This window comes from Pongo pygmaeus, chromosome 1 (assembly GCF_028885625.2).
Source record: "Pongo pygmaeus isolate AG05252 chromosome 1, NHGRI_mPonPyg2-v2.0_pri, whole genome shotgun sequence".
Classification (NCBI taxonomy): Eukaryota; Metazoa; Chordata; class Mammalia; order Primates; family Hominidae; genus Pongo; species Pongo pygmaeus.
The window spans coordinates 45,003,919-45,023,035 of record NC_072373.2 but is presented as its reverse complement, the minus strand read 5'-3'; the positions used below and the strand labels follow the sequence as shown (position 1 = coordinate 45,023,035).

At 51.3% G+C, this 19,117-nt stretch overlaps 1 protein-coding gene across 1 annotated transcript in view; it reads right to left on the bottom strand.

The window, feature by feature from the left end:
- PIK3C2B (phosphatidylinositol-4-phosphate 3-kinase catalytic subunit type 2 beta) overlaps positions 1-19,117 on the bottom strand; it is a 74,954-nt gene that overhangs the window by 13,036 nt on the left and 42,801 nt on the right. Inside the window, exons 13-23 of the mRNA XM_054446414.2 lie at positions 16,904-17,071; positions 16,241-16,352; positions 14,485-14,627; positions 13,003-13,191; positions 11,370-11,463; positions 11,107-11,201; positions 10,457-10,637; positions 9,569-9,676; positions 8,512-8,604; positions 7,233-7,362; positions 5,975-6,111 (exon numbers count right to left, since the gene is read on the bottom strand). Of these exons, the coding sequence (XP_054302389.1) occupies positions 5,975-6,111; positions 7,233-7,362; positions 8,512-8,604; positions 9,569-9,676; positions 10,457-10,637; positions 11,107-11,201; positions 11,370-11,463; positions 13,003-13,191; positions 14,485-14,627; positions 16,241-16,352; positions 16,904-17,071 (1,450 nt within the window). The remainder of the gene's footprint in view (positions 1-5,974; positions 6,112-7,232; positions 7,363-8,511; positions 8,605-9,568; positions 9,677-10,456; positions 10,638-11,106; positions 11,202-11,369; positions 11,464-13,002; positions 13,192-14,484; positions 14,628-16,240; positions 16,353-16,903; positions 17,072-19,117) is intronic.

Genomic DNA, 19,117 nt, shown 5'->3' with positions numbered 1-19,117 from the left:
GATTACAGCCTCTGCCCCGCCGCCACCCCGTCTAGGAAGTGAGGAGCGTCTCTGCCTGGCCGCCCATCGTCTGGGATGTGAGGAGCCCCTCTGCCCGGCCGCCCCATCTGGGAAGTGAGGAGCGCCTCTGCCCGGCTGCCCCATCTGGGAAGTGAGGAGCGCCTCTGCCCAGCCGCCACCCCGTATGGGAAGTGAGGAGCGCCTCTGCCTGGCCACCCTGTCTGGGAGGTGAGGAGTGCCTCTGCCTGGCTGCCACCCCGTCTAGGAGGAAGTGAGGAGCGCCTCTGCCCGGCCGCCCCATCTGGGAAGTGAGGAGCGCCTCTGCCCGGCCGCCATCCCGTATAGGAAGTGAGGAGCGCCTCTGCCCGGCTGCCCCATCTGGGAAGTGAGGAGCGCCTCTGCCCGGCCGCCACCCCGTATGGGAAGTGAGGAGCGCCTCTGCCTGGCCACCCTGTCTGGGAAGTGAGGAGCGCCTCTGCCCGGCCGCCACCCCGTCTGGGAGGAAGTGAGGAGCACCTCTGCCCGGCTGCCCCGTCTGGGAGATGAGGAGCACCTCGGCCCGGCCGCCCCGTCCGGGAGGCGAGGAGCGCCTCTGCCTGGCCGCCACCCCGTCTGGGAGGAAGTGAGGAGCGCCTCTGCCCGGCTGCCCCATCTGGGAAGTGAGGAGCGCCTCTGCCTGGCCGCCACCCCGTCTGGGAGGAAGTGAGGAGCGCCTCTGCCCGGCTGCCCCATCTGGGAAGTGAGGAGCGCCTCTGCCTGGCCGCCACCCCGTCTGGGAGGAAGTGAGGAGCGCCTCTGCCCGGCTGCCCCATCTGGGAAGTGAGGAGCGCCTCTGCCTGGCCGCCACCCCGTCTGGGAGGAAGTGAGGAGCGCCTCTGCCCGGCTGCCCCATCTGGGAAGTGAGGAGCGCCTCTGCCTGGCCGCCACCCCGTATGGGAAGTGAGGAGAGCCTCTGCCTGGCCACCCTGTCTGGGAGGTGAGGAGCGCCTCTGCCCGGCCGCAACCCCGTCTGCGAGGAAGTGAGGAGCGCCTCTGCCCGGCCGCCACTCCGTATGGGAAGTGAGGAGCGCCTCTGCCTGGCCACCCCGTCTGGGAGGTGAGGAGCGCCTCTGCCTGGCCGCCAGCCCGTCTGGGAGGAAGTGAGGAGCGTCTCTGCCCGGCCGCCCCATCTGGGAAGTGAGGAGCGCCTCTGCCCGGCCGCCCCGTCTGGGAAGTGAGGAGCGCCTCTGACTGGCCACCCCGTCTGGGAGGTGAGGAGCGCCTCTGCCTGGCCACCAGCCCGTCTGGGAGGAAGTGAGGAGCGTCTCTGCCCGGCCGCCCCGTCTGGGAAGTGAGGAGCGCCTCTGCCCGGCCGCCCCGTCTGGGAAGTGAGGAGCGCCTCTGCCTGGCTGCCACCCCGTCTGGGAGGAAGTGAGGAGCGTCTCTGCCCGGCTGCCCTGTCTGGGAAGTGAGGAGTGCCTCTGCCTGGCCGCCCCGTCTGGGAAGTGAGGAGCGCCTCTGCCCGGCCGCCCCATCTGGGAGGTGAGGAGCGCCTCTGCCTGGCTGCCACCCCGTCTGGGAGGAAGTGAGGAACGTCTCTGCCCGGCCGCCCCGTCTGGGAAATGAGGAGCGCCTCTGCCCGGCGGCCCCGTCTGGGAAGTGAGGAGTGCCTCTGCCCGGCCGCCCCGTCTGGGAGGTGAGGAGTGCCTCTGCCCGGCCGCCCTGTCTGGGAGGTGTACCCAACAGCTCCGAAGAGACAGCGACCATCGGGAGCGGGCCATGAGGACGATGGCGGTTTTGTTGAAAGGAAGGGGGGGGAGTGTGGGGAAAGGAAGGAGAGATCAGATTGTTGCTGTGTCTGTGTAGAAAGAGGTGGGCATAGGAGACTCCATTTTGTTCTGACTAGGAGAAATTCTTCTGCCTTGGGATGCTGTTGATCTATGGCCTTGCCCCCAGCCCCGTGCTCTCTGAAACATGTGCTGTGTCAACTCAGGGTTAAATGGATTAAGGGCGGTGCAAGATGTGCTTTGTTAAACAGATGCTTGAAGGCAGCATGCTCTTTAAGGGTCATCACCACTCCCTAATCTCAAGTACCCAGGGGCACAAACACTGCAGAAGGCCGCAGGGACCTCTGTCTAGGAAAACCAGAGACCTTTGTTCATGTGTTTATCTCCTGACCTTCTCTCCACTATTATCCTATGACCCTGTCATATCCCCCTCTCCGAGAAACACCCAAGAATGATCAATAAATACTTCATAAATAAAAAAAAAAAGAAAAAAGAAAATGAGACATCTCTAGTTGGTAAAATATGTTAGAGATATTTCTGAGTTTAAAGCAGGAGAGGAGTGGTGAGGGGTTGACTCCATCTATTTTGTCTGGTCAACATCCATCCCCTTATCTGTCTTTCCAGAAAGAAAAACTACATGGAATGAGGAAATAGACCACTCCTGCCTTCAAAATCCTCTTCGTGAGGTTTGTAGAATTCCTAAGAACTCAGGAAAGACATCAGCAGAGAGCAATGATCGTCACAGCCAGGTAGGAATGCATGAAATTAGGAATGAGGGAAAGCTTACTAGATATGGAATGCCCGCCCTCCTTGCCTCTTTCCATAAATTTCCACCCACCATCCTTCAATGACCTTGAATCCCATATCTTTCGAGACCTTCCCAGCTCATACTGACTTCTCCTCCTCTGAACCCCTACAGATGCACTGTCACCTCCATTCATACAGCACTGACTTTGTCCTTTCAGTCCCATGGTGTTTAGAGATCTGTTCTCCTAACAGCTTCTCGCCTATTTCACAAGGCCTGTTGCAAAACTAGCTCCACACAGAATGCACCCACCCAGCTACTTGTCAAATTACAACCTGATGATGGATCCACCAGAAACTAAGAATGGAAAGGTTGTAAAGAAATCACAGCATTCATCTTCTGGAAGAAAAAGACTATTTCTAAGAAAGTAAAATAAATGAATAAAAGCACTTAATAAGGAGCATAACGCGTAACTCCCAGTCTTGACCTGGATCTCTATCAAATCCTCTCCCTGTCACAGATGCTCTTTCTACCTTAAATGAATCCTGTTTTGGCTGAGAAAATAGCTGTGTGCCTGTGGGTAAATGACTAAACTCTTTTCACCTCCCTAAGTTATGCAGGGTGTTAGCCGCTTACTGGCAAGAAGTCTCACTCTATAAAGGGACACTCTGCCTCCTGATTTCAGGGGTTTCTTGTGTAAGGTGTGGGATACTCTCTTGCTGAGTAGGTGGCCAAGAGAAAATACCTCTAGTTTCTTTCTTCTGGAAGTCATCAAATGAAACTACCAGCATTGCTGGGGGTGGTGGCTCATGCCTGTAATCCCAGCACTTTGGGAGGCTGAGGTGGGTGAATCTCTTGAACCCAGGGGTTCAAGACCAGCCTGGGCAACATGGCAAAACCCCATCTCCACAAAAAATAGAAAAATTAGCTGGGCATGGTAGCACATGCCTGTAGTCCCAGCTACTAGGGAGGCTGAGTCAGGAGGATCGCATGAACCCAGGAGGTGGAGGTTGCAGTGATTGTGGCACTGTATTCCAGCCTGGGTGACAGAGTGAGACTCTGCCTCAAAAAAAAAGAAACTACCAGCATTATTCTTGTAGAAAGTCTAGAAGGGCAGAGAAGCTATCTTTGAAAGACTGAGATTAAACATGAACATGCAGAGTTAGTTTCTCTCTGTGTGTATTCTCGTACATTCTTCTGTACATTTATTTTTATTATATTCTTGTACATTTATCTGTACATTTATTATTATTTAGTATTATTTCCATACGTTTACACATATATGACTATTACATTGGCAGGGAGTAATCATAACTCCAGCACCTAGTACAGTGCCTCTGCATATGGGTATTTAACACCTGAAAAATGCATATTAGCATAAAGACTAAGTATATGGGAAGTTGGTAGTAGAAAGGAAAAAAATCATTACTCCTCTCCAAGAGTAGAGGGCCTTGAAATGTATAGCATAGAGCGGCAGAGTTTTGAGGAACGAGAAGGGAAGAAATGACTTTCCAGGCAAAGGAAATATTATTGCCTACAGTACTGCGGAAATGAAAGTAGTAGCCCCCCCGTCCCCACCGCACGATCCAGCTAGTAACCTAGCTGGAGCATAGGTTAGCATAAGATGGTAGGTTGCAGTGGATGGGATTACAGGAGTCAGCAGGGCTGGATTATAAAAGGCTCTGTGTGCAATGCTATCTGTTAGGACACATGGAGGCTTTGAAGAACTTATCTGCACTTAAAAAAAAAAAAAACAGCTGGGCACTGTGGCTCATGCCTGTAATCCCAGCACTTTGGGAGGCTGAGGTGGGTGGATCACCTGAGGTCAGGAGTTCGTGACCAGCCTGGCCAACATGATGAAACCCCTTCTCTACTAAAAATACGAAAATTAGCTGGGCATGGTGGTGCGCGCCTATAATCCTAGCTACTTGGGAGGCTGAGGCAGGAGAATCACTTGAATCCAGGAGGTGGAGGTTGCAGTGATGCCACTGCACTCCAGCCTGGGCAACAAGAGCAAAACTCTGTCTCACAAAAAAAAAAAAAAAAACACCTCTGAAATCAAGCAGAGGCTGGCTCTAGATGGAGGAGAGGCATTCCAGTGGTTCAGGGGACCGACAGCAAAGAGCTGAACAAAATCAATGGTAACAAAATAGAAAGAAGAGGACAGATTTGAGAGATAGCTGGGAAGAAGAATAAACAGAGCTTGGTACAGAAGGGAGATAGAGGGAAGCATCAGGAAGACCGTGGCTTTGGCTTGGGTAAATGCACAGAGAGAGTCACACCATTGACTAATAGCAAACACAAAAAGCAGGTTTCAAGAGGCAAAGGAGAGACTGCGGGCTCAGTTTTGCCTACACCGAGTTTGAGACGTGGGTGAAACATAGGTGGAAAAGTCCAGCAAGAAGGTGGCTATAGAACCACCTGGAGGAAGGAAGAAGGCTAGAGGAATGGCTTCGCAGGTCATCAAGATATAGGTGGTAGTTGAAGTAATAAGAGGATAAGCTGGCACAAGAAGAGTGCAAAGAGGGCCCAGCAGGCCAGGAATTAAGCCCTGGGAACACAAACACTGATAGCCATTTAAGATCATCTAATTACACATTCACTAAACAATGTTCTGATTATACCTTGGCTGCCCATGCTGGTTTTCCCTCCAGGATAAAGTACATTGATCAATATAAATCAGTATTTGGATCCCTTGAAGTTAAAATTATGTAAATTAGCATTCTGGCCTATAGCCAGTCTCTTGTGAGTTTGGTTACTGTGATTTGTTCCTTCCCAGTGTCCCTACTTCCCTCAACCTAATTAACTCAGAGACTAGAGTTGTGACGCTGGGAACAGGCCATGGACCCTAGCAGGCTACCAAGGCCCTACCACCCAGGAAAGCTCCACTTCTAATCTAATCTAATCTTCTTTCATCAGGAACCAGCCAGCCCTGTTTTCACTCATCTCTGTCTCATATCTAAACTCAATCCTAGCTTTGAGTTACAGCCTTGCCACACAACAGCTCCATAACTAGGAATGAATGAGTGAATCTTAATTCACAGCTATGAAAAGAAGGGGCTGGCATAAAATGATCTCTAAAGTCTCTTCCAACCAACTCTTATTCTAGAAAGTACCACTGAACCCTCTGAGAACACAAGGGAACTTGAACAGGATCCACAACTGGGAGGGATACAGATAGGCTCTCAAAAGCTGGCGCCTCCTCCAGGACTTAATCTGCCAGGAGAACTCAGTGAAAGTTTCTCAGTCCAGTATTAGGGGATTTTCTCAACCAGCTTACAAGAGGCATTTGAGTGAGTCACCCCTAGATATTTGGAGGCACCAGTCAACCAAGAAAGGGTAGGTCCTTCTGCCAACAAAGCTGAGCTGTCTTTTCTGAGCAAGTGCAGGTCTTGTGGTTAAAGAGCTGTGTGCCGGCATCAGGCACACACACACCAGACGCGCTCCCCACCCACAACCCTACCTTCTCATACTCGTCCTCCCCAGGGTTGTGTTTCTGCAGCCAGTCTGCCAGGGGCCGGTCCTTGAATGAGCCGGTCACCCCATGCTCCACCTGGATCTTACGCAGGGTCTCGGCATTAGGGATCATCTCCACCATCCCTGTGAGGGGAGAAATGGGGGTCATGTTCCAGACCAGAATGAAGGGGACTGCAGGGAGAGGACTACAAGGACTGTGCTCATGCTTCCCTATAAATTAAGCTGTAAGGCATTTGGACTAAGTCTGATAATAACAGGAAAAGAATAACCATAGAAAGGAAGGTCATTCCCACATTTCCTATTCCATACTGTGATTTTTTGGTCTCTCCAGTTCATAGCTGCTGCTCCCTTTGTTTTTAGCTTTTACTATGGGAATTTGAAAATATATATAAGAATAAAAAGAATGGTATCATGAATTCACATGTAACTATCACTCAGCTTCAAAAATTGTCAACATTTTGCTAATCTTGTTTGCTAATCACACAACCCTATTTTTCCACTCCCTGCCACCTTGGTTGGAGTATTTTAAAGCAAATCCCAGAGACTTTATTTCACTCATAAATATTTCAAGTGTAATTAAAAAAGACACCATGCCATTGTCACATTCAAAAAATTAACAATCACTCTTTAATCTAACTCAATCTATATTCAAATTTCTCCCAACTGTCTCTCTCCTTCTCTCTCTCTCTATATATATATATTTTCACGCAGGTTCTCACTCTATCACCTGGTCTGAAGTACAGTGGCACCATCATGGCTTACTGCAGCCTCGAATTCCTGGACTCAAGCGATCCATCTGCCTCAGCCTCCCGAGGAGTTGGGACTGCAGGTACATGCCATTAGGCCCCACTAATTTTTTATAATTTTTATTAGAGATGAGGTATCTAGGTTGGTCTCAAACATTCCTGAGCTCAAGCAATTCTCCCATCTCAGCTTCCCAAAGTGCTGGGATTACAGGCATGAGCTACCATGCCTGGCCCAAAAAATATTTCCTTACAATTGGTTTGTTTTAATCAGGATCCAAAGTCTACACAATATGCTTGGCTGTCACAGCACCAAGTCTGTTTTACTTTATAACAGTCTCTCTCCCATGTCTCCCTTTTAAGGCTATCCCACAGCTTCTCATGAAATAATCTTGCCCTTTTCACTTTCCTGGAGGAGGACACAGTTTGTGTTGGCAATGGGCAGAAGGACAATAAGCAAAGGGGTCCCCTCTTCCACCCTCACCCCTACTCCCAACTGACCTCTGCCCCGGCCGGTGGAGAAGCAGCGGAAGATGACCATGCGCATGTCCAGCCCCTCCTGGACCCAGATCTTGCTCATGATGCGAATCATCTGCAGTGTTAGCATGTCCTGGCGAAGGTCGTCCCCACACTGGATGGAGGGAGAAAGTGACCAGATCCAATCTCCACTGCCTCCCCAGCTCTCAGGTCTCCCAAGTGCTCAACCTTGGCCTTAAACTAACAGTGACAGGGAGTTCCCCAGCCTCACACCCCTGACCTGCTCACTCAGCTCACACCAGGTCAAAGATGGCCCAGGAAGCTTCCCAGTTTGCCCATGTGTTGTTCCAGCTTGTCCCTCAATCCCATGGCCCCATCTGAATTAAACTCACGGTCTGCTTCTGCAGGCAGCCCCTCTGACCATCAGGCTTTTTTTTTTTTTTTTTTGAGACAGTGTCTCACTTTGTCACCCAGGCTGGAGTGCAGTGGCACGATCTCGGCTCACTGCAACCTCCGCCTCCCAGGTTCAAGTGATTCTCATGCCTCAGCCTCCCAAGTAGCTGGAATTACAGGTGCCTGCCTCCATGCCCAGCTAATTTTTATATATATATATATTTCTTTTTTTTTAGTAGAGATGGGGTCTCACCATCTTGGCCAGGCTGATCTCAAACTCCTGACCTCAAATGATCTGCATGCCTCAGCCTCCCAAAGTGCTGGGACTATAGGCATGAGGCACCACACCCAGGCCATCAGGACTTTTTTAAACTTGAACGTTTAGACTTCGGATTTGGAACTCGCACATAGCAAATATATAAGTTACTAAGTCACATGCATGTATTTTGTCTCCCCCATTAGATTATATGCTCTGAGACTATCATTCACTTCTCAGAATTGTAGATACATCAGAGTTAGAAGGGACCTTAGGGTTCATCTAGTTGGACCTGCACCTGATATATTAATTTCCTCTTCAGCAGCCCTGCCACATGGCATTCAGCCTCTACCTGAATACCCGAGGGACAAGCGGATCACCACCTTACCCAACCCATTGTTGGGAGCTCTGCCTCCTAGAAAGCACTTTGGGATATTGAGCTGCCAGTTGCCTCCCTATACCTAACACTCTGTTCTTAGGCCTCTGGGGCCATGCAGAATTCGTCTAAATCCTTTTTCACCTGATCATCTTTCCTACATTAAGACGGCATGGAACAGTGGGAAGAGAACCACCCAGGGGCTACTTAATGCCACTCTAGGCTGCCTCCTTCTCTCTCCCACCCTGGTCCACCAGGCTTGAGTAAAGTATTCTCACCTTGAAGATGACACGGATGTTCTCACCCAGGGGATCCACATTTTGGAAGGAGAGTTTGAGGGGGACAGCATTGGAGTTGAAGTAGGAACAGTCCTGCCACGGTGAAAAGGATAGTGACGAGGGTCAGAGTGGCCTGTGCCAGGAAAGGAAAATGACCTCTCCACTTCAGACCAAGATGCTGCCTCCCCGCTGCTGCCGGTCCACCCAAGACCTGCTCATTGTTTCTTCCGGATTTCCCAGACACCCAATTTCCTTCCTTCTCTCGTTAAACAGTCATCATCCCAATTCAGTTTGTTATGACCTCAGCTCCAGCACTTAACCTCCCATCCTGTTAGTTCATTCTGCACAGAACTTACTAGTTGTGTGACCTCTGGTAAGTCACATGTCCCATCTACACCTCAGTTTACTCCTCTGTAAAAGGGGACTCCCAACAGTACCAACGTCCTAAGAGTTGTGAAGATGAAATGCCATAACCAACGTTAAGCACTCAGAACAGGGCCGGGCACAGAGAGTGCTCAATAAATGATAGATGACAGCTGCTATCTCCACCACCACCCCGACTTCATCCCCAACATCATCAGAGAAAGATACCTGCCCAGCCGCCCAACCTCCAACCCAATTCCTCTACCCTGCAAGCTGTCAGGCTTCTAAAAGTCCATACACATTAGGAATGGGAAGAGGCCACAGATATGCCTTTCTTCCTAATGTCTCTCTTATTTTATGGCTTATATGGAGATGCTCACCTGTGCCCATACCCCAGTCTGTGCCCTCACTCTGTCTTTAAGCAGAGTTCACAGCCCCTCTGCATCTTGTTTCTCCTTTCTATTTCTGCCATGTGTGGGTAGAAGAGAGACAGGATAACATAATCCTCACCATGTTGCATGGGGGTGAGCTGAGACCCCTGAGGAAAAGATGCTAGGCCAAGACCACATGGTAAGTCAGCAACATACTGACGCCCAGACAACTCAGCTCCTCGCCCTTGCGTGCCTGGTTAGTGAAGACCTCACCTCCACTGAGCCCTCCCACTCTGAGAGCCCCAAACCTACCAGTCACTCACCCTGGGCACGATTCCCTTAACCAGCAGACTGGGGCTGAGTGGCAAGCGGCATGAGCCATTGAGGGCAAAGAACTGCTTCACCTCCTCCAGGCCTGTGCGGAGGATTCCCTGGAAAGAAGGGGAGGAGTACAGCAGGGGTGAAATGGAGGGTCCATACTGAGAACCAGACCTCTCCCAGGGGTGGGTTCTCGGTAGTAGTCGGTATGAAAACCACCCCGAGAAGTGTGGACACCCTCCAGAAGATCCTTAAGGAGGAGGACCCCCTACACCCCAGCCTGGGACTGTACACTAACAGCAAGACCAAATAGCTCTAGAGGGGAGCAGATGGCAGAATAGCATGAAGCAGGCCACAGTGCACAGAGAGGGCAGGCTGTCTCTCAAGGGGGAAGAGCTATTTAGGCTTCTGCCAAGAAAAGCTAACAATCTGGACGTTGATACAAAATCTCTCAATTTTTAAATGTCATTAACCAGGAACACTGCTGGCTGGTTATAATGCCTTCATACAAACAGATAAAGGTGTCCTCTCTGGGTGGCATCAGGCCTGAGCCATGGGTCACAGCATGGTGAACAAAATATGGCTGGATTTCAGCCCTCACTTGCCCCTTCTGGCTGAGTGCTCTTGTGCAATGAACAACTTACACAACTGTGCTTAGCCTTTAAAACAAACAGCTAAATAAATTTCAATATTTTACAGGACAAACAAAACACATCCACGGGCTGTATCCAGCTTGTGGGCTGCCTGTTTATAGCCTACAGGTTCCAGAGTCATCTGCTCCCCGCTCCAAAATCAAAAATCGTCAGGTGGAATCTTGTTCAGGATTCCTAAGAAGAAACTGGCTGCTAAAGCCCTGGATGAGAAATGGGTAGGGGCAGCCTCACCCCACTAACCTGCCTTGCAGAAGGGGCTGCCTCCCGGACCTGCTGGGCCAGTTTGGCCAGGGCATTGACAAGCCAGCACTGGCGGTTAAACTCTTCTCTCAGCCCCTTGCCACAGCAGCACAGTAAGGCTGCCAGCAGATACTGGTAGCGGATGCTGAACTGAGAGTCCTTGAGGCCGTCCTTCAGCAACCTGCAAAGCAGAGGGAGTCAGGAGTCAGGGCACTCCAGGGATCAAAGGCAAGGGTACAGGGGGAGACAGAGTCAGGCCCAGCTCCAACTCACTGCAAAACCCACCCGAACTTGGGAGGGAAAATACATTCTGTATGTACGGCTCATATGGAGATGCTCACCTGTGCCCATACCCCAGTCTGTGCCCTCACTCTGTCTTTAAGCAGAGTTCACAGCCCCTCTGCATCTTGTTTCTCCTTTCTATTTCTGCCATGTGTGGGTAGAGGAGAGACAGGATAACATAATCCTCACTATGTTACATGGGGTGAGCGGAGACCTCTGAGGAAAAGATGCTGGTCCAAGGCCACAGGGTAAGTCAGCACATACTGAAGCCTGGACAACTCAGTTCCTCGCCCTTCCGTGCCTAAGAGTGAAATACTCCTACGTGAAAGACACGTGTCTACCTCCCACTTTTCTACATGCAGTTTTACCAGAAGAAGTAGTGAGTCACTCTCAAGTCAGACACAGCTCGTTTCAGGAGGAAGCGCACCAACGGGCTGTCCAGGTAGCATTCATACTTCAGGGCCTGTTTCGGAGAAAGGGAGAAAGAGAATATGAAGCTTCATTAACTGCCTGTAACCTACACCTACTATTATTGCACTGGGATCTCTGGTTTCTAAGGGGCAGAATGCAGACTTACTTGGGATATTGGGGATGGGACCAGCGAAACTGGAGGGAGGACCAATCCACCCACCTGTACCAGCTGGGGCAGGTAGTCCAGCAGCTCGGCATCTGAGAGTGAGCCAATCCACTGCACAGCCATACGACGCACCTCCTGGTCCGGGAAGCTGCAAAACAGAGCCCAGTGCCCTGATAAACTAGCTGCAAGTTGAGGCACAGCTGTGAGCCAAGCACCCTCACACCTGGGCTTCAGAGGCACGGAGAAAGAAAATGCAATGGCCCTAGATTCTGCCAAAGTCACTAGAAGAATCCTTAGCACCTTCACTGGATAGCAACTCTTGGGAATGAGCCTTCTTCATGGTCAGAGTCTACCTTGAGCCATGGGGGAACAACTGGGTAGCCACTCTCACTCTTTGGACGATTTAAAGAAAATGGGACAAAGTCCCCAACCCTACTCCAAAGATTTCTCCCTTGACTCCCACTGTGCCAGAAATTCCTGCCATCGGAGGGCCCTGATGTGGGTAAAAGCATTATTTTGTCTTGTTAACATCCTTTAATGCAAAATGTACCACGCAAATAACAGAAAATCACAGAATTTTATATAAGCCAATAAACCTTGGCAGAATTAGTTTAGCAGAGATTAACAAAACCATTGGCTCAAAAACTCCTTAAGGCAGGTCACATGAATAGGTACATTTTGATTACTGAGAGTGGCGAGAAATAGGCAGGAAATCCTGGGTACCATCTAGAAAAGGCAGCCCTAACAGATCTGAGACTGGAAGCCTTGGGTCCCAAGAGAACCCTTCAAGAGAAAGAGGGAATGGGCAATGGTTAAAATAAAACTAAGTAATAAGGACTTCAGTTACTCAGGTGTATGCATTTGTCAAAACTCAGCCAATGTACAGGTAAACTTTGGGTATTTGCTTATGTATAAATGTTGCCCCAAAAGAAAAAAAAAAACAAAAAAAAAACAGAACAAACATCGAGCTCTAGTTAATGATGTGCCTGCCAAAGCAGGGAGTTTAATGGTGTCTGTAATTTACTTCAAAATGTATAAAAAGGCTGGGCATGGTAGCTCACACCTATAATCCCAGCATTTTTGGGAGGCCAAGGAGGGAGGATTGCTTGAACCCAGGAGTTTGAAACCAGCCTGGGCAACATAGTGAGACTTTATCTCTACAAAAAAAATTTAAAAAATTAGTCAGGTGTGGTGGTGTACACTGTGCACTTGTTGTTCCAGCTACTTGGAGGCTGGGGCAGGAGGAGTGCTTGAGCCCAGGAGGTCGAGGCTGCAGTGAGCCATATGCATGCCACTGCACTCCAGCCTGGGTGACAGAGCAAGACCCTGTCTCAGAAAAAAAAAAAAACATAAAAAATAAGATGGATAGATGGATGGATACAGGGATGGATAAATGAAATGTACGCAATCCAGCACACAGAGCAAATGCTAACGATAGAATCTAGGTGGTGGGCACATGGGTATTCACTGCACAATTTTCAATTTTGTTGTATGTTTGAAAAATGACAATATAACATTGCAGGGAAAAATGAGAAAGAAAAAGCAAAAAGGAGAAATGGAAAATCCCTGAATATCCACACCCACTTTACCATTTTCCCCCAGGGCTGGCTCAGATCAGTGATGGGCAATGTCGTGCCCTGGCTTCTACAAGGACACATGGTCAGAAAAGGCGGATGTTACAACTCACGTGGCATGCAGGAGCCCCAGGGCATCCTGGTGGTTCATGTGGGTCCACTGCTTCAGGAGAGCATAGATGTCAGGCAGGCAAGCCCACTCCCAGCTGGGGGCACTGGCGAGCACCAGGGGGAGCGAGCTCACCTCCGAGTGGCAGTAATATCGCTTCTCCCACAGGCGCTTCTTGTCAGCATCAGTGAGCCTGGCGGGCACGCAGAAAGGAGAAGGTGGTGGGAGGGTAGGGTGCAGTGGGAGAGAACAGCGTCAGCCAGGGGGTGCAGCCCTTACCCTCAAGGGAGTGCTGCACACACTGCAATTCAGTGGTTCCCAAGCTTTGCTGCATATGACAGCCACTTGAGGGGATGGGTGAACCCCCTCGCCGTGCCTGGGTCACACCTGATACCAGTTAAGTCCAAATGGCTGGGGAAGCCAGGCATCGGTGTATGCCACAGATCACCAGGTGATTCCAATATGAATCAAAGTTCGGGAACCAGAGCCCAAATCCTATCTTTGATCCCAACTCAGGGACATCTTGGACAGAGACTGCATGAGCCAAGGGCACCGAATCTGCTACCCCTCCTGCGGATGCCCTGAGGGCACCACCATCAATAGAACCACCAGAGGGCAGTGGTCCCCCAACACCAGGGTCTGGGCTGCTGAGAGTCCTCCTGGGGCCTCCAGGGACCAGCTGTCGGCTTTCAAGGACCTGCAGCTAATTGGGCCTTGCCTGAGATCAGGTGTCTAATGGGAGAAGGGAGCTGAGGGGCTAATGAAGTGTAGTCGGCAGAGTGGGGGAAGGGAGGTCTGCGGTCACTCAGCCACTCCAGCTACTTGGGGTGGACATCAGGGACAGAGATGAGCCCCATCTCTCTCATGCCCCCCCGCCCAACCCACAACACACGCACAGGGCTGCGCAGGAGCCAGAGAGGTAAACAGAGAGCAGGCAGCAGAACCAGGTCCCTCCGGCTCCTCCAGTTCTGTTCTCACCCCTCCTTCTCCAATCCTGTGAAAGCAGCAGCCCCAAGGATGAGATCAGCCTGGACTCGCTTACCCCTGAGAGCTGCCAGCTTGCCTTGACACCTGATCCTTTTTGGAAAGTGACAGGGCCAGAAAAATTCAAAGGCTGTTGGTGTGGAAGGGGCAGGAGGTGAGAGCAAGAGGTGGGGGCAGGATGGTGGGGCCAGTTGCCCCAGTGGACAGAAGGTAGTAGACAGCACATCTGGGATGTGGGGCAGAGCTCTGGTCCTCCTGGGTAGCTGAGTCTGGACCAAGTCCCTGGGGTGGGGACTTGGGTATTCTCAGATCTAATTTCCTGACCTTGACCTCTCTGCTTTTCCTAGTGTCAGCTGATGGAGAAAGGCCTGGGGGCTGCCTCCACTTCCTGCTGAGGTGGCAACGCCCACCCTTTCCCACCTCCACTCCCAAAGCAGGACGGAGACTCAGTGCTGGGAGGTCAGATGAAACATGACAGATTCAGTGGGGGCCCAGGTCTCACCAGTACAAGGACTCCTTCTGCATGATGTCTTTAAGCTTGCGCTGGTCTTCTTCCCGGAGGCTGCCAAACTCATAGCGGGGGCTGAACTTGTCTCCAGGGGGGCTGGTGAACTTGATGTCAAAGGCCGAGGTGGGGAAGTCAATCTGGGGGATGAGATCAGGGATGTGAGGAGAGAAAACAGGCAGTGTGTGTGGACTCCCAGCTTCTCTCTCTCACCCCAGCATTCCAGCCTTGTCCCTCCCTCACTTTCCCTCAGGTTCTTTGTAAAATAGCCCAGTTAGACTTGGTGATCTCTAAAGTCCTTTCCAGCTATAACTCTCAGCAAAAAATGAGAGGGAAACAAAAAGAGAAAAAGAATGGACATGTGAGGAAGAGGTTCAGTGGAGATGCACCTTGGTGAGGGGTGAGGGGACAAGCCCCAGCCAGAACTCTGAACAGAGGTGTCACCCAGCTGAAACACGGGGTGCATCCAGGCTGAGTCCAGGGAGCCTTCCATGGGGTGCCAGAGGACACTGCTGCCAGAGGGGAGGCAAGACCACACACTAGGAGAAGGCCCTGGGACACTCGGTCCCTACTCTATGCCACCAGATGTTCATCCTACTAAAGTATCAGAGCTGAGTGAGCCAAGTCTCCAAAGGAGGTCTACTTTCTTTCATTCAACAAACTTATTTATTTATTCATTTATTTATTTATTTTGAGACAAAGTCTTGCTCTGTCACCCAGGCTGGAGTGCAAGGGTGTGATCTCAGCTCACTGCAACCTCTGCCTCCCGGGTTCAAGTGGTTCTCATGCCTCAGCTTCCTGAGTACCTTGGATTACAGGCAGACACCACCACAACCAGCTAATTTTTGTATTTCTAGTAGAGACAGGGTATCACCATGTTGGCCAGGTTGGTCTCGAACTCCTGACCTCAAGTGATCCCCCCCTGCCTCGGCCTCCCAAAGTGCTGGGATTATAGGCGTGAGCCACCACACCCGGCCTCGTTCAACAAATATCTATCGAATCCTAACATGTGCCAGGCATTTTCTAGAGTCTGGGCATAAAGTAGTAAATAAGACAGACAAAAATTAGCCGGGTGTGGTGGTGTGCGCCTGTAGTCTCATCTACTTGGGAGGCTGAAGTGGGAGGATGATTTTTGCCTGGGAGGCAGAGGTTGCAGTGAGCCAAGATTGTGCCATTGCATTCCAGCCTGGGTGACAGAGATCCTGTCTCAAAAAAAAAAAAAATACCTGCCTCAGGGAGCTTTCATTCTATGTCAACATTCATACTCCATACCAAAGTATCTCATAATCACAAGGGAAGCTGGGAACTGAGAACTACACCTTGGGCATGACCAGCTCCTCCTCTTCTCCCTGGAGAATAGGTCCATCCTGCCAAAGCACTGAGTCACTGGCAGGGGGAAAGGTGTCCCCTCAGGCCCCAAGAGGGCACAGGTCAGGTTTGGTCAGACTTAGAAGTATGAAGATTCAATACAAGGGACTCAGAAGCTGAGCCCTGAATGCAGAGGGTCTCAGACCCCATCTTCAGGCTCCACAAAATCAATTTAACCTCCAGGAGATGGGAGATGGATACCCCACAGCTCACCTCACAATCCACATCTAACCATATTCCCTCAGTTGCTTCAGTCACATCATCCTCCCATGCTTGAAGTTCTAGCACTCTCTCCTGCTGTCCCAGCCCAAATCTCCAGGAGAAAAATGTAGAGTTGACTGGAATGGTCTTGCTGGTGAGTGGGAGCGAAGGGCTAAAGCCTCACCTGCAGGATGACACTGTCTGGCTGGTGGAAATTAGGGGCACTCCAACGGGCACTGGGGTTTTCCTGTGTTGCTGGCCACAAACCCAGAAGCTTCCGGCCAGAGGTCAGGACCCTAAGAAGGAGGGAGAGTGGGAAGAGCCGCTAAAATGGCTAAGCAGAGAGTATTTCTCCTGCTCCCCCAATCCAAAAATCTGCCTTTTCTGTTTGAAGCCACCATCCAACTCCCCTCATTCTCCCCATAGACCATAGCCTCTTCCTTCTCCCAAGTCCCGTAAAAGCTCACACCCTCCAAGAGGACTTGTGAGCTAACCACACCCTGGTCTGGATGACTTGGTGGCAGGGATGCCTTCATGAGGTGGGAAGACTGGGCTAGATGATCTCTAAGGTTCTTCCAATGACAAGACCAGATGATCTATTACCCAAGCATTGCTTTTCCATGTATCCTCAACATGGTCCTGTGCTACCAGAACCGCTCAGTGACTCTTGGTTACACCAATAGTTCTGGTCACCAGTTCTGTGCTTGGGGATCCCCCGGACTCCACCAGTGAGCCCCACATGGCCAACTTTCCCAAGGCACACTGGCCAGTGCAGCAGCCAGGCCCCTTTCTCTGTCCCCCTCCTCCCCTTCCAAGGCCAAGAAGCTGTACCCTGGGGCTCACATACTGCCTGAAGTTGAAGAGTGGTGTGGTGACCCAGCCCAGGGCTTCAGGCACCCGCCGCTGCTTGTTGGCCTCTGAGGAGCTCCCCGGTGGGGGGATGGGCAGAGCATAGAGAGTGGCACACAGCAGTGTCTCCCGAGGCAGCCGGTTCACCTGCACTGGGAAGCAGATCCTATGGAGGACAGGAAGTCAAATTAGGAGGGGCCACTCCTGTGGCATCAAGCAACAGGTGGCCCAGGAAGTCAGGCTGAGGCTGAGGCTGAGGATACAGCCTCCTTCTCAGGGTTCAGACATACTCCCTGAGGAAGCCCTCCTCCTGCAGAACCAGGAGAGGTCCCAAACTAGGCGAAATCCCCACTGGATATTCCCAGAAGCACAATGTGGTGTCCTTGGAGCTTTGCAGTAGAGTGAGGCAAACATCCCGATTTTGAGGGTACCCATGGTGCCTGGACAGAACTTGCTTAGCAGAGCCACCTCAGAGTTCAGGTGATGACACGTCCCATGTTGTCAGCCTTGCTCCTTTCATTGTTTTAGAATTTCCGCAGAGGGTCCACAAAGCTACTCCTTTTGTCCTCCTTTTCCATTTGACAGTCCCCATCCCTCCCCCACTTCTTGCTGCTGAGAGCCACCAGGAAGAAGCACCATGTTCTCTGCCCTCGGTTCACCCTCCCCCACAGCCCTCTCACTTGTCCTCATAGGAGTCCCCTTCACCTAGCCCCAGGGACACACAATGGGTTTTTCTCACTCCCACCCCCAAACAGATTCAAAGCCAAAGGGACAAAGAGGAGGGGTTTCTCCAAGTCCCCCAGTGATGAGAAAGCCAATGGAAGGGCCAAGAGAACTGAGACACATAAGCCCCACCACTATTCAAGCCCATAAGTTCTCTCCAGGTCTCTCAGTCTGAATCACACCTAGCCACTCCCTCTAAGCTCAAGATAAGGAACTGCTGGGTGGGGTGAAGTACACAGGGGAGGGGAGCTGTGTAAAGGCAGGGAGGACCCACGTTACCTTTCGGGGAAGCTGTCCCTGGGCCAAAGTCCATACTGTCACACCCTCCTGGCCAGCCCAGGGCCCAGCAACTTCTATGCCAGAGGGCACAGAGGCAGGGCGGCCACCCCCAAGGTTAGCAGTTTCATGATAAAGCAGCCTGCCTCCACCGCTGTCCTCCAGAGGAATCTCCACCTAAGTGAGGCACTCCCTCCAGCCCACCACAGACTGGCAGAGCCCGCTCTGTCCCAGCTGCCTCTACCCTGGGGGCCCACAGCTATAATTAGGGCCCCTCCAGCAGCCAGCAGACATGCCAGGCCAGGGCTTGGCTGGAGGTGACAAAGCACGGCTGCTTAGCCTATTTTGAGAGTTAGCTGATCCCTGGACCGCTACAGTGGGGCAGAGAATCAGCTGACCCCATAGCAAAGGGGAGAGGGAGCTGGTCCTGAGCCCTTTCTTTTCGCCCAAGGAAGAAGATTCCAGCTTCATGTCTTAAGGAAAAGGGGAGTGAGAAGACTTTATGAGTGAAACCAGAGTGAGCCAAGGCCCTCTTCTCTTCAGTCCTTGGGTATATCTGGTATTCCACAACCTCTCCCACAGACCTTCACCCAGGGCTGGTCAGGATAACCATTATGTTGGCTGCGGCCCTTACCTTCCTCCCTGAGAAACCCCTCTCCTTCCTGCAGCCCATTCAACAACATCATATCACACAGGCTGCCTCCTCCAGGAAGGATTCCTGGAATGTGCTGGTTGGCTCCAGTCCTGGTTCCACCACTCACAATCCTGGGCAACTTAATTCCCATCTCTGTGCCTCAGTTTCTCATCAGGGAAAAGGGGAACATAGCTTCACCTGCATGATTTGTGTGCACACTGTGTACTTTTTGCTATGTGATGCTGTGGTTACTGCACTGGTACTGGCTTATACAGATAGTATTTTCATGCGCACGTATCCCCACGTATCAGCCAGTCTGTCAGTCACTTGGAACAGAGAAACCAAAACCAACAGGACTCCCCAGCTAAGAAGCCTGTGCCAAGTACTTTATTTACAGGGTCCTAACTGCTCCTCAAACAATCCTGTAGGGTAGGCCCTATTATCGCTACCATTCTAGGTTGAAAGACCTGCCTGAGGCTGCAACTACAGTAGGAAGGAAAGAATGACTGGCCCAAAGCCTGTCCTCTGAATGCTAGCACGCCTTCCCCCAAATGTCCTGGTCTTGACCATGAAGGGCCA